This window comes from Mytilus trossulus, chromosome 13 (genome assembly GCF_036588685.1).
Source record: "Mytilus trossulus isolate FHL-02 chromosome 13, PNRI_Mtr1.1.1.hap1, whole genome shotgun sequence".
Classification (NCBI taxonomy): domain Eukaryota; kingdom Metazoa; phylum Mollusca; class Bivalvia; order Mytilida; family Mytilidae; genus Mytilus; species Mytilus trossulus.
In genome coordinates this window covers 33,240,719-33,256,162 of record NC_086385.1, presented here as the reverse complement: position 1 = coordinate 33,256,162, position 15,444 = coordinate 33,240,719, and the positions used below count along the sequence as shown (strand labels likewise).

Here is a 15,444-nt window from a genome sequence, read left to right as displayed (position 1 = left end):
TGTGATGCAAAACATTGCTCTATTGAAATAACAACTCCAGTTGATAGATTCGTGTTACCAAAGGAACGAGCGGGGTAAAACACGTCTGAAATAAACAATGATGGATTTATCGATTTTTAGTGTGTAATGCCACTTTCATCAGTATGCAAACAGTAATTTTTATTATGGGAAAATAACAACAAATCGAGAGAGAGAAAATAATAAGTGGAAGCATGAGACAAGTTAATAGTCCATTCATACCTATATTTGGTCGCTGGGATGCTGTCTCATTGAAGGAAACTCGCATCTATTTGTTTAACGTCAAACTTGCACACGTCTTTTGTTTTTTTGTGTCGGTAGGATACGGCTCATTGACGTTTACACCACACTTGTTTTTGATGGACATTGTAAATTTTCAAACATACAGTAAAGGTGTTATTTCATATCTGATAAGCGATGAAGAGGAGACGAAAGGACCCAATAGAAAGGAAAAGAAATGATCTTATTTAAAGACAAAAATGACCTGTTTGGTCGTTCGTATTTCCGTTGTCTATAAATATAGTTCCTGCCATTTTTATGAATGGAATCTATAAGTACTGTGTCTTTTAGGGGGACATCAATGGCCAACAATGATTAGTTTTGCTTTTTTTGTAGGGAAGATTACCATCATTTTTGAAACATTATTTTATTTTTCAGATGGCATTGTGGATTACAGTGTCAGCTTTGTATGGATGGCAAATCTGTCTATTCAACAAATGAAATAGAAAATTGTATGTTAAAAAATGCGACTTTTCCAATGTGTCTATTGACGCCATTTAAATATCTAAGCAGTTCAAATGTGTTAATAATTGAGTATATGTCAAGATGCTCAAGAGATTTTCAACTTTTTCTTCATTTAGTAACTGTATACCGATAATGTGTGAAACCAAAAAATATGTCTTCACTGGGAACTCCAGAGCTGAAACATGAAGACTTCAGTTTAGCAGGGACTTAACTCTAAGCTAGTTTTGGTCATTTTTGCACATAGGAACTTTACAGAAACAGTTAGTGTGAAACTGTTGTGCTCCACGACGACATGTCTTCTTAACTACAGAATGATGCATTGAAATAGAGACTGAATTTCAATGCATCACAGAATTTTGGAAAATTTTCGACATATAACACACCCTTTCATTTTGAAAATAAAAATTCTATATATATTAGTGTGAACCTAAAGTTGAATGACAAGTTTACTTTAACTTTGGAAAGTTTAACTTAATATAGAATTAAGAACTAAAGGTCACCACACATAACCTGTGATGAACACAAAGACCTTAAAAAGCAGGTCCTACCTATATCGTTTTGTCCTTCCAACCCTTTATACTTCTTTTACCATGTACTTTTTTTTTCTTTACATAAAGTTGATTGACGTTTTCATCATACTTCGGGTTTAAAAGAATCTTTTGTTAGAGGTATTGAAGAAATCATTTTTTTCCCTGAAACTGCTTCATGACCAGCGGCAAATATTACAGTCATAATGCAAAATATATAGTAACAAGTGTGTGATGCAAAACATTGCTCTATTGAAATAACAACTCCAGTTGATAGATTCGTGTTACCAAAGGAACGAGCGGGGTAAAACACGTCTGAAATAAACAATGATGGATTTATCGATTTTTAGTGTGTAATGCCACTTTCATCAGTATGCAAACAGTAATTTTTATTATGGGAAAATTACAACAAATCGAGAGAGAGAAAATAATAAGTGGAAGCATGAGACAAGTTAATAGTCCATTCATACCTATATTTGGTCGCTGGGATGCTGTCTCATTGAAGGAAACTCGCATCTATTTGTTTAACGTCAAACTTGCACACGTCTTTTGTTTTTTTGTGTCGGTAGGATACGGCTCATTGACGTTTACACCACACTTGTTTTTGATGGACATTGTAAATTTTCAAACATACAGTAAAGGTGTTATTTCATATCTGATAAGCGATGAAGAGGAGACGAAAGGACCCAATAGAAAGGAAAAGAAATGATCTTATTTAAAGACAAAAATGACCTGTTTGGTCGTTCGTATTTCCGTTGTCTATAAATATAGTTCCTGCCATTTTTATGAATGGAATCTATAAGTACTGTGTCTTTTAGGGGGACATCAATGGCCAACAATGATTAGTTTTGCTTTTTTTGTAGGGAAGATTACCATCATTTTTGAAACATTATTTTATTTTTCAGATGGCATTGTGGATTACAGTGTCAGCTTTGTATGGATGGCAAATCTGTCTATTCAACAAATGAAATAGAAAATTGTATGTTAAAAAATGCGACTTTTCCAATGTGTCTATTGACGCCATTTAAATATCTAAGCAGTTCAAATGTGTTAATAATTGAGTATATGTCAAGATGCTCAAGAGATTTTCAACTTTTTCTTCATTTAGTAACTGTATACCGATAATGTGTGAAACCAAAAAATATGTCTTCACTGGGAACTCCAGAGCTGAAACATGAAGACTTCAGTTTAGCAGGGACTTAACTCTAAGCTAGTTTTGGTCATTTTTGCACATAGGAACTTTACAGAAACAGTTAGTGTGAAACTGTTGTGCTCCACGACGACATGTCTTCTTAACTACAGAATGATGCATTGAAATAGAGACTGAATTTCAATGCATCACAGAATTTTGGAAAATTTTCGACATATAACACACCCTTTCATTTTGAAAATAAAAATTATATATATATTAGTGTGAACCTAAAGTTGAATGACAAGTTTACTTTAACTTTGGAAAGTTTAACTTAATATAGAATTAAGAACTAAAGGTCACCACACATAACCTGTGATGGACACAAAGACCTTAAAAAGCAGATCCTACCTATATCGTTTTGTCCTTCCAACCCTTTATACTTCTTTTACCATGTACTTTTTTTTTCTTTACATAAAGTTGATTGACGTTTTCATCATACTTCGGGTTTAAAAGAATCTTTTGTTAGAGGTATTGAAGAAATCATTTTTTTCCCTGAAACTGCTTCATGACCAGCGGCAAATATTACAGTCATAATGCAAAATATATAGTAACAAGTGTGTGATGCAAAACATTGCTCTATTGAAATAACAACTCCAGTTGATAGATTCGTGTTACCAAAGGAACGAGCGGGGTAAAACACGTCTGAAATAAACAATGATGGATTTATCGATTTTTAGTGTGTAATGCCACTTTCATCAGTATGCAAACAGTAATTTTTATTATGGGAAAATAACAACAAATCGAGAGAGAGAAAATAATAAGTGGAAGCATGAGACAAGTTAATAGTCCATTCATACCTATATTTGGTCGCTGGGATGCTGTCTCATTGAAGGAAACTCGCATCTATTTGTTTAACGTCAAACTTGCACACGTCTTTTGTTTTTTTGTGTCGGTAGGATACGGCTCATTGACGTTTACACCACACTTGTTTTTGATGGACATTGTAAATTTTCAAACATACAGTAAAGGTGTTATTTCATATCTGATAAGCGATGAAGAGGAGACGAAAGGACCCAATAGAAAGGAAAAGAAATGATCTTATTTAAAGACAAAAATGACCTGTTTGGTCGTTCGTATTTCCGTTGTCTATAAATATAGTTCCTGCCATTTTTATGAATGGAATCTATAAGTACTGTGTCTTTTAGGGGGACATCAATGGCCAACAATGATTAGTTTTGCTTTTTTTGTAGGGAAGATTACCATCATTTTTGAAACATTATTTTATTTTTCAGATGGCATTGTGGATTACAGTGTCAGATTTGTATGGATGGCAAATCTGTCTATTCAACAAATGAAATAGAAAATTGTATGTTAAAAAATGCGACTTTTCCAATGTGTCTATTGACGCCATTTAAATATCTAAGCAGTTCAAATGTGTTAATAATTGAGTATATGTCAAGATGCTCAAGAGATTTTCAACTTTTTCTTCATTTAGTAACTGTATACCGATAATGTGTGAAACCAAAAAATATGTCTTCACTGGGAACTCCAGAGCTGAAACATGAAGACTTCAGTTTAGCAGGGACTTAACTCTAAGCTAGTTTTGGTCAATTTTGCACATAGGAACTTTACAGAAACAGTTAGTGTGAAACTGTTGTGCTCTGGAGTTCCCAGTGAAGACATATTTTTTGGTTTCACACATTATCGGTATACAGTTACTAAATGATGAAAAAGTTGAAAATATCTTGAGCATCTTGACATATACTCAATTATAAACACATTTGAACTGCTTAGATATTTAAATGGCGTCAATAGACACATTGGAAAAGTCGCATTTTTTAACATACAATTTTCTATTTCATTTGTTGAATAGACAGATTTGCCATCCATACAAATCTGGCACTGTAATCCACAATGCCATCTGAAAAATAAAATAATGTTTCAAAAATGATGGTAATCTTCCCTACAAAAAAAGCATAACTAATCATTTTAAGCCATTGATGTCCCCCTAAAAGAAACAGTACTTATAGATTCCATTCATTAAAATGGCAGGAACAATATTTATAGACAACGGAAATACGAACGACAAAACAGGTCATTTTTGTCTTTAAATAAAATAATTTCTTCTCCTTTCTATTGGGTCCTTTTGTCTCCTCTTCATCACTTATCAGATATGAAATAACACCGTAACTGTATATTTGAAAATTTACAATGTCCATCAAAAACAAGTGTGGTGTAAACGTCAATGAGCCGCATCCTACCGACACAAATCACCAAAAGACGTGTGCAAGTTTGACGTTAAACAAGTAGATGCAAGTTTCATTCAATGAGACAGTATCCCAGCGACAAAATATAGGTATGAATGAACTATTAACTTGTCTTACGCTTCCAATTATTAATTTTTCTCTCTCGATTTGTTGGTATTTTCCCATAATAAAAATTACTGTTTGCATACTGATGAAAGTGGCATTACACACCTAAAAATCGATAAATCCATCATTGTTTATTTCAGACGTGTTCTACCCCACTCATTCCTTTGGTAACAAGAATTTATCAACTGTAGTTGTTATTTCACTAGAGCAATGATTTGCATCACACACTTGTTACTATATATTTTGCATTATGACTGTAATATTTGCCGCTGGTCATTAAGCAGTTTCAGGGAAATAAATGATTTCTTCAATACCTCTAACAAAAGATTCTTTTAAACCCGAATCTTATTTAAAGACAGAAATGACCTGTTTGGTCGTTCGTATTTCCGTTGTTTAAAAATATAGTTCCTGACATTTTTAAAAATGGAATCTATAAGTACTGTGTCTTTTGTGGGGACATCAATGGCTTAAAATGATTAGTTATGCTTTTTTTGTAGGGAAGATTACCATCATTTTTGAAACATTATTTTATTTTTCAGATGGCATTGTGGATTACAGTGTCAGATTTGTATGGATGGCAAATCTGTCTATTCAACAAATGAAATAGAAAATTGTATGTTAAAAAATGCGACTTTTCCAATGTGTCTATTGACGCCATTTCAATATCTAAGCAGTTCAAATGTGTAAATAATTGAGTATATGTCAAGATGCTCAAGAGATTTTCAACTTTTTCTTCATTTAGTAACTGTAAACCGATAATGTGTGAAACCAAAAAATATGTCTTCACTGGGAACTCCAGAGCTGAAACATGAAGACTTCAGTTTAGCAGGGACTTAACTCTAAGCTAGTTTTGGTCATTTTTGCACATAGGAACTTTACAGAAACAGTCAGTGTGAAACCGTTTTGCTCCACGACGACATGTCTTCTTAACTAGAGAATGATGCATTGAAATAGAGACTGCGCGATGCATTCACAGAATTTTGGAATTTTCCGACATATAACACACCCTTTCATTTTGAAAATAAAAATTCTATACTACTAGTCAGGACCTAAAGTTGTATGACAAGTTTACTTTAACTTTGAAAAGTTGAACTTAATATAGACTTAAGAACAAAAGGTCACCACACATAACCTGTGATGGACACAAAGACCTTAAAAAGCAGGTCCTACCTATATCGTTTTGTCCTTCCAACCCTTTATACTTCTTTACCATGTACTTTTTTTTCTTTTTCTTTACATAAAGTTGATTGACGTTTTCATCATACTTCGGGTTTAAAAGAATCTTTTGTAAGAGGTATTGAAGAAATCATTTATTTCCCTGAAACTGCTTCATGACCAGCGGCAAATACTACAGTCATAATGCAAAATATATAGTAACAAGTGTGTGATGCAAAACATTGCTCTAGTGAAATAACAACTCCAGTTGATAGATTCTTGTTACCAAAGGAATGAGCGGGGTAGAACACGTCTGAAATAAACAATGAAGGATTTATCGATTTTTAGTGTGTAATGCCACTTTCATCAGTATGCAAACAGTAATTTTTATTATGGGAAAGTACCGACAAATCGAGAGAGAAAAAATAATAATTGGAAGCATGAGACAAGTCAATAGTTCATTCATACCTAAATTTTGTCGCTGGGATACTGTCTCATTGAAGGAAACTCGCATCTATTTGTTTAACGTCAAACTTGCATACGTCTTTTGGTTATTTGTGTCGGTAGGATGCGGCTCACTGACGTTTACACCACGTTTGTTTTTCATGGACATTGTAAATTTTCAAACATACAGTTAAGGTGTTATTTCATATCTGATAAGCGATGAAGAGGAGACAAAGGGACCCAATAGAAAGGAGAAGAAATTATATTATTTAAAGACAAAAATGACCTGTTTGGTCGTTCGTATTTCCGTTGTCTATAAATATAGTTCCTGCCATTTTTATGAATAGAATCTATAAGTACTGTGTCTTTTAGGGGGACATCAATGGCTTAAAATAATTAGTTATGCTTTTTTGTAGGGAAGATTACCATCATTTTTGAAACATTATTTTATTTTTCAGATGGCATTGTGGATTACAGTGTCAGATTTGTAGGGATGGCAAATTTGTCGATTCAACAAATGAAATAGAAAATTGTATGTTAAAAAATGCGACTTTTCCAATGTGTCTATTGACGCCATTTAAATATCTAAACAGTTCAAATGTGTTAATAATTGAGTATAGGTCAAGATGCTCAAGAGATTTTCAACTTTTTCTTCATTTAGTAACTGTATACCGATCATGTGTGAAACCAAAAAATATGTCTTCACTGGGAACTCCAGAGCTGAAACATGAAGACTTCAGTTTAGCAGGGACTTAACTCTAAGCTCGTTTTGGTCATTTTTGCACAAAAGAACTTTACAGAAACAGTTAGTATGAAACTGGTGTGCTCCACGACGACATGTCTTCATAACTACAGAATGATGCATTGAAATAGAGACTGTGCGTTGCATTCACAGAATTTTGGAAAATTTTCGACATATAACACATCCTTTCATTTTGAAAATAACAACTCTATATCTTTTTTTTTTATTTTTATTCCACAACAATTTGCACTTTCTGCTGTTAACAATATACCTCACCAGCTAATGATAAAAAAAATATATATACCTCGCCAGTCCAGCATACCAGTGAAGAGTCCCTGTTTGTTAATACCAGAAATCCAGGGTTGTTTTCTGGTAAGCATCAATATATTAAATCAACATTAGTATTATAATCTAACAGCTAAGTTATAAAATAATCAGCAATGAAATAATAAACAATTAAATATCAACGAGATTTATTTGTTTACCTATACATATAAATAGGAAAAAATACTGTTTGGATATCATCTAGCAATATAAATGATTTTTGAGTATAGTTTCCGGAAACTTTTCATATTTTCTCCGTTAACGTGTGCATTGTTTTTCTTTCGAATAACTTCCTGGTTTGAAACAAAATTGTCACACCGGTTTATGCGACTTTAAAAATAGAACAAACAGATGTGATATAGCATTATAACAGGTATGTCTAAATCAAAATTTATCAATAGTGTAAAGAAGATCAAGAGTAAGACTGGTTTCTTTTTCAAATCTTCTTTTTGTAACGGTAAATTGATATAAATAGCCTCGATATTAATCTTAACATGTGGCGGTGAACAGTAAAATTTATATTACTTCACCAGTTCCTGATGTGTAATTTAAAAAATTTATATCTTTAATTAAGTTCTTTCATTTATTTTTGCTAGATCATATATTTCTCAAACAAACAAAAGATTATTTCAACAATTTGAAAGCTTTTTCTAGGAAACAATTACAATGTGTAGTCTTACATTTTGCCTGTAATTTGTAACTATACATAAATTCTGCTTTAAATACAGCATAAACATTTATAGCTTCTGTTTTCTGTTCAGACATGTAGTAAGCTTTATATATACAAAACATTATTAATGTAATCAAATAATTTATTTCATAATATTGTTCATCATTAATTTTATAACCAAATACTAGATTTTTCAATGTTAGAATATTATTATCAATATTCAGTTTTCCAAAAAGATTTTTAATTTTACTAATTTCAAGAAAATGACATTTCAGAAACATGTGATCATAATCTTCAGTGGTATTGTAAAAATTACAATTTGAAGTATTGCAGATATTCCACTGTTTTAATAAAGTAAACAAGGTAGAATAAAGTGTAACAATTTCCAACGAAACACTTTATACTTATTTTCTTTCAAATAATGGTGTACAAATTTCAATATATTACAGACTGAACTCTTAATATACTCAATATTTAACACTGTTTTCCATCGGTTAAAACAAACAGTAATTTGAATCTCATTCTAAATGAATGTGTTATAAAAAAATTTTGTTTCTAACTTGTCTAATGTTTCTGTATAATTACAATTTCTCTTAATAAATAACACATAATCTGTTTTTACTTGAGTTTTCTTTGAATTTTCTTGTCTTAAAATGTTTAACCATTCTTTTGGTAAAGCTTTCTTCAATTGAGAAAATTCTGACAACCAATTACATTTAATATTGAGTTTTTGTAAAATATATTTCTCTGATATGTTACCATTTTCATCTATAATGTCATTTACATATATGATTTTGCTATTTATCCAGTTTTGAAATATAAGGCTTTTTTTTTTAATCTTGATAAATTGATTTCCCCAGATTACTTGTTGTCGAATAGTTCTAAAGTTTTCTGGTTGCTCTATTTTTTTGTTTTCTACCCATGCTTTTAATATATTCAAATAAAATTCTGGCAGCTTATTTAAACCAGGAATTGAGTTAATACCATCAATGTTCATATGAAAGATAAGGAAATTCTTGCCAAATTTATTAAAATAAAATAATGGTTTTACTTTCCAGTTGGCAAAATTTCCATATATTAATCTTTTAATCCACCCAATTTTTAAAGATTCTATGTATTTATCTATGTCAATCATTTTTAAACCACCATCTAGCAATTCATAGCTTAATACATTACGTTTAACTTTTTCTGTTTTGCTTTTCCATAAGAATTGAAATACAATTTTTTTTAATTTATCAATATATTCTTTTTCTATGTGAGAAACAGATGCTAAAAAAGTAATATTGGGTAGAATCAGTGATTTAATAACTGTTATTTTTCCCAATAAGGTTAGATTTCTTTTCTCCCAGTTTTTAATTATCTTCTCAGATTTTTCTAATTGTTTTTCACCATTGAGCTTTTGACAATCATTTTTATTACAACCAAAAAAAAAACTCCTAAACATTTTACTGGTTTGTTTGTAAAGTTAATGTTTTCATATTTTTCATTACAATGTTTGTGTTTTCCTAACCATATGCCTTCTGTTTTTGATCTGTTTAATTTAAGTCCTGATAATGTGCCAAAGATTTCAATCATATCTAAAATTTTTGAAATGTCTTTTTGTGATTTTAGAAAAAGTGTTGTATCGTCTGCAAGTTGGCTGACTTTTAATGAATGTGTTTTCCCATCTATCTTAATTTCAAAGCCTTTAATGGTATGGTCTTGCCTTATGTTACAGGCTAATATCTCTACTGCAATAACAAAAATTAATGCACTGCACGGACACCCTTGTCGTATACCGCGTTGAATGTTTATGGGTTCAGATATCCATCCATTATTTATTACTGAGCTTTTTATATCTGTATATAAAGTTTTAATCCATTTAAGCATAGAGTTTTGGAATCCAAATTTTGTTAAAGCTGAAAACATAAAATCCCATTCTAAAGAGTCAAATGCTTTAGAGAAATCTAAAAAAAGAAGTGCCCCCTCTATGTTAAATCTTTCTGCATAATCAATTATATCTTGGATTTGTCTAATATTATAACCTATATATCTATTTTTAACATAACCATTTTGATCCTTATGTATAATATTTGGAAGTATATTTTTAATGCGTTGAGCCAATGAATATGCAATTAATTTTGTATCAATATTTAATAAAGTTATGGGTCTATAATTATTTAAGCAAAGTGGATCATTCTTTTTATGTATTAGAGAAATAACTCCTAGTTTTTGAAAACTTGTTAACTCCCCTTTTTTATATGAATCATTAAATGTAGATACAGCAAATTCTTTTAAATCATTCCAAAAAGTCCTATAGAACTCAACACTAAGTCCATCAATTCCATGTGATTTATTAAGTTTCATCTTGAATAACGAACTAGTACATTCTTCAATGGTCAACGTACCTTCCATTATCTCACTCTCTTGTTTATTTAATTTATGATCAATATTTATATCATTAATATATTTATCTATGGGTTTTACATTTGGACATGTGCTATTATAAATATTTTGATAGAATTCTTTTTCTATTTGTAAAATTTTAGAAGACTCTGTATGTATATCTCCTTTTTCATCTTTTAAAGCAGTTATAGTCTTTCTGGTCTGTCTAGCTTTTTCTAGTCCCAAAAACAATTTAGTATTTTTCTCTCCTTCTTCTACCCATTTAATCCTTGACCTTATTTGAGCTCCTTTACTTTTTATTTCATAATTTTTTCTTAGTTTACATTCATTATAAGTTAATTCTTCTTGATAATGTTTAATAACATCATCTTTACAGTTTCTGTTTATATTTTCATTTAATTTTTTTATCTTATTTTCCAATATATGTATTTCACTTTTATTTTTATTTGCATTTCTTTTACAGTATGCAACAGTATGTTCTCGAACTTCAATTTTGAACAGATCCCATTGATGGCCTATTTGATCAGTAAGTTTTGTTTTATTTTTATACTCTGTATTATCTAAGATACTGTTATTAATTTTAAAATAACCTTTCCCTTTTGATTGTGATCTCCCTTTTACTTTTAAAGATATAGCTTGGTGATCTGTATGTGAAATAAGTGCAGGTCTTATATCTGTTGAATAAATATGTGACCTTATTTCTGGACAAACAAGAAAGTAGTCTATGCGTGAAGCTTCGTTTATCTTATTTTTCCGTCTCCATGTAAATTGTATATTATTTCTATGTATGTATCTCCAAATATCTATCAGTTTGTGTGTTTTGATTAACCCCTTTAAACTGTTGACTGGTTTTTGTTTTCTTTTATTATTTCTGTTGTTTTTGTTGTTGTCAATATTAGATAATGTATCATTCATATCTCCCCCTACTATGACCATACCTAAACTGTTTTTCTGTATCATGTCATTTACTTTTTTGAAGAAAACATTCCTATGTTTAGGTAGATTTGGTGCATAAATATTAACTAGAGTATATATACTTTCTGAAATTTCTATGTTAATCAAAATTATGCGCCCCTCCGGTCCTCATCTTGAAATTTATCAATTAATTGATAATCAGTGTGATCACTTATAAAAATAGATACCCCTCTTGATTGAGAATTTCCATAACTGTGGCATGTATCACCTTTGAATTCATTTTTAAATTTTTCCTCTAAAGTAGAAGTAAAATGACTCTCTTGTACAAATAAAATATTACAATTCTGATACTTCATCCACATATGAAGCCTTTGTCTTTTATCTTTTGAACCAAGACCTTGGTAGTTTAATGAACATATATGTATTGTTTCACTCATTGTTTACCATAGATTTCTAGTTAAAAAAAGTAAAGTTTCTTAAATATAATATAACCATAATTTGTTTACAACATGGTATATACAGCTAATATTAATATTAATATACACATTGTACATAACATTGCCAATAGTGCTTACAATAATATTGCAAATAATCATTTTAACATTTATAGTATGATAACTACATTGTTTTCTTTTTATTTCATTGTCTATCTTCAGACCGCATATGGCCTTGACATTACTCAGACACTGACCCAGATTCTGATTAGCAAATTGAAGTGGTATGTCTGAACACCAGATGTTATTAAAAGAAAAGTTAAACAATTTCAGTGATGGTTTTGTGATATACCATATTCCAAATATTAGCCAGAATAGAAATGTATCATTATTGGATTTACCTGTGAATGTTAAAAAAACGTGGATGGCTATACATTTAGTGTCATGTTCTAAAAATAGATTTGGATTTTCCTTTTCTATACATTGAAAACAAGTGTGAAGAATATTACCACTCTGGATTATAATTTAAACGTGGCATAAATGACTGATGGATTTTTTTTCACATGGAGAAAAAAATGTTGGATATAGATATGTGTATTTCTTGCAATTTCAATATCAATGATGTGGTTTTTACCAAAGATACATTCAAATTCTAATGTTCTATTTATAGCGTACCATACTAACAGGTGATTGTTTGAAACATAAACATTTTTTATGATAAACATATATTTGACATTCAAATAGTCATAATCTTTTGAAAGTATGCAATCTTGCATTGCATCACAATCATTTTTTTGTTTTTTTTAATTAATAAAATAAAAATAATAAATTCTATGTACATATAATTGTAGTGTTTTAATTATTTAACAATTGCATTGTAGTGGATTTACATATCGTACTGGCCCTACGGTTTAAATGTCTTTTGTGCAGGACCTGTACGTTCTTGATACTCTTCTGTTGGGGTTGTTGCATTTCTCTTATCGGTTTTATTTCTTGGAGTTTGGTTCGTTCCTTGGAAATATTGGCTTATATCTCCTAGTGTTTTCTTTTGATTATTAGTCAGTTTTTTTTTTTTCTTCTTTTTTTGTGCGAACCATCTATTGGAGTGTTGGTGTTTATAGCTTCCAATCCTGAGTCATGATTGTTCATGTATGTATTGTCGTTGTCTGCACTTTTGTTGGTAGAAGTGTCTGTTTGATCATTACTGAGTGGAGCTATATCTGATACTGTTTGACTGTCATTGGGGATTGGTTGCAGTATTGATTGTGATGTCTGCACCGAGTCTTCTGTTTCTGACTTATCCTCATCTGAATTGTCGTCTTCTGTGTCGTCACTTTCACTTAGATGCGAATTACACTCTGCTTGTCTGTGTCCTTGTTTGTTACAATGAAGACAAACCCAGTCATTTGGACACTGCGAAAATTTGTGACCTTTCTTTAGGCATTTATTGCATGAGATTTCAGCTTGATTGTGATTTTCTTGTCCTTGGTGAATAACTGTTGCCCTGTATTTACCAATAAGGACAGATCTCGGTAAAGCTTTACTTAAAGGAGCTACCATTGCGATTCTGTCTCCAGTTTGGCAATTTGATAACAGGCCATCTACTCGCAATCGTTCTCTGTACATTTTAATAATTAGTTAGAAGTGTTAAATGTTATTGAATTAAACCCTAATTTAGTCCCCAAATGATTCTGATAGAACATATGGGCCATAACATTTTTATCTTTTGATCTAGGTGTTAGGTATTTGGCATGCGGATATAGTCATAAGGTATAGCACTTTTTTGTGTCAAAATAGGGTTTCTTTTACATTCGTCCTTAATTTGAGAGAGCAATTGGTGGTCTGCATCTAAGGTTTATATATTAAATCCCAATTACTAACATTACTATCGTGCATGCAAATAAGTTGTGTTTATATCATCGAACCGATTAATGAATTTTCTATACTTAATCCCACTACAAATGTGTCTGTCTTTAAAACTAATTGTAATTGTTTCAGTCACAAAACCTATTGATTAAATAAATGTTTTTTTATTCAAATCAAGATCAATAATATATCTGTTCTCGACCTCGATTACTAACCTTTTTGTCATCGAACACAATAACGAATATTTATGTCAATATCCTCAATTCCAAAAAAACGAAAACAACACGTTTAAAAGAGGGACGAAAGACACCAAAGGGACAGTCTAAATCATAAATCGACAATAAACTGACAACGCCATGGCCAAAAAATGAAATAGACAAACAGACAAACAGTAGCACACATGACACAACATAGAAAACTAAAGAATAAACAACACGAACCCCACCAAAAACTAGGGGTGATCTCAGGTGCTCCGGAAGAGTAAACACATCCTGTTCCACATGTGGCACCCGTCGTGTTACTTTTGTGATAAGAATTCTGGTAAATAGCTATAGTGTAATTCGGTAGGTCTCATTCATGCAAGGGAAGAGGATTGTAGTTACGACGTAAGGAACCTATCTGATATAATTTCATGCGTCCGAAGCGCTTTTCTGAATTAACCTTTATCAGGAACGATCAAACCCAAACATTTAAAATCCAAAGATGTAAAAGTACAGAAACCTTTGAATAGCTATATTTCAAAAATACCTAAAATAAATAGCCAACATCACCTAAAGTCCATTTTGCCTGAAGGAGTTTAAACCTTAGTTTCTTGATAATTTAAAATTTATAAACGGACAATTTTAGAAAAGTTTGTTAAATCATGTCAGTACCAAAGTACTGACTACTGAGTTGGTGATACCCTCGGTGACTGATAGTCCACCAGCAGAGGTATCCGCCCAGTGATGTGAAAAATTGCAAATGTTTCTGTCCTAGACCCAATTCATAAATGTTTTTAGGCAAAGAAAGATTCAGTTCTAGACACCGATAACGATTTTTTTTTAGGCAGAAAGGATTCTGTTCACAATCGTAAATACTAATGTTTCTGTCCTTCGTCCCAATGACTAATGTATGTGACTTCGACACCAAATGATACAGTGTCTCTCTTTAATTCTGATTAAAATGTTCAATGGTTAACAGTCGACATTATTATATTTATATATTGTTGATAAATTAGTTAAGTGATGTATAAACCAATTTTCTTTTAAAAGAAATAAACAGGGGTAATGTTACAGAAATAAGTTTTAAAGAATCCAATAGGCATGTAAGTCAGCTTTGCATTGACGAGTTCCAATTTTAATTTTTCAATGATATATGAATTAATCAACGAATTAATAAAACATAACAAATTAATGAGTTGTGTCTTCGGGTTATTGACCATGATGTTTTTGTTATAAGTTATATTTATTGAACACTCCGCACATATATAAGCCTAATACGCTGACTTAAACTCTAGTGCGGATTGTTACCCCGAGAAAACATAGTCAATCGCGGCGAAGCCAAGGTTGACAATGCTTTTTCGAGGGATACCAATCTGCCCTATCATCCTCTCATGATCAGCTATGTGTTATTTAATTCATTATACTGAGTGTCCTATCATTATTGTCTTTCACAGATAACTTTTATGTTAATAGTAGTATATATGACGTAACGTACATAACAACGTTACGGGTATTA

The 15,444-nt window shown here is 31.2% G+C and overlaps 1 protein-coding gene and 1 long non-coding RNA gene across 3 annotated transcripts; one reads left to right on the top strand and one right to left on the bottom strand.

Annotated features, from left to right (window-relative positions):
• Positions 1-7,432: 7,432 nt before the first annotated feature.
• LOC134694983 (uncharacterized) lies at positions 7,433-12,643 on the top strand. Of its 2 annotated transcripts, none has more exons than XR_010102669.1 (3): positions 7,433-7,506; positions 10,977-11,039; positions 12,085-12,643. It is a non-coding gene; the product is annotated as an uncharacterized LOC134694983 (long non-coding RNA). The 2 variants fall into 2 exon arrangements; XR_010102668.1 differs by lacking the exon at positions 7,433-7,506 and adding an exon at positions 7,721-7,831.
• A 278-nt stretch (positions 12,644-12,921) lies between these two features.
• Positions 12,922-13,488, bottom strand: LOC134694292 (uncharacterized). The gene has a single exon (XM_063555299.1). It carries the CDS (start codon positions 13,486-13,488, stop codon positions 12,922-12,924), a length of 567 nt encoding a protein of 188 aa, XP_063411369.1.
• Positions 13,489-15,444: the final 1,956 nt, after the last annotated feature.

Coding starts and splice junctions, on each gene's coding strand:
- LOC134694292 (XM_063555299.1), bottom strand. CDS start 13,488: ATGTACAGAGAACGATTGCGAGTAGATGGCCTGTTATCAAATTGCCAA.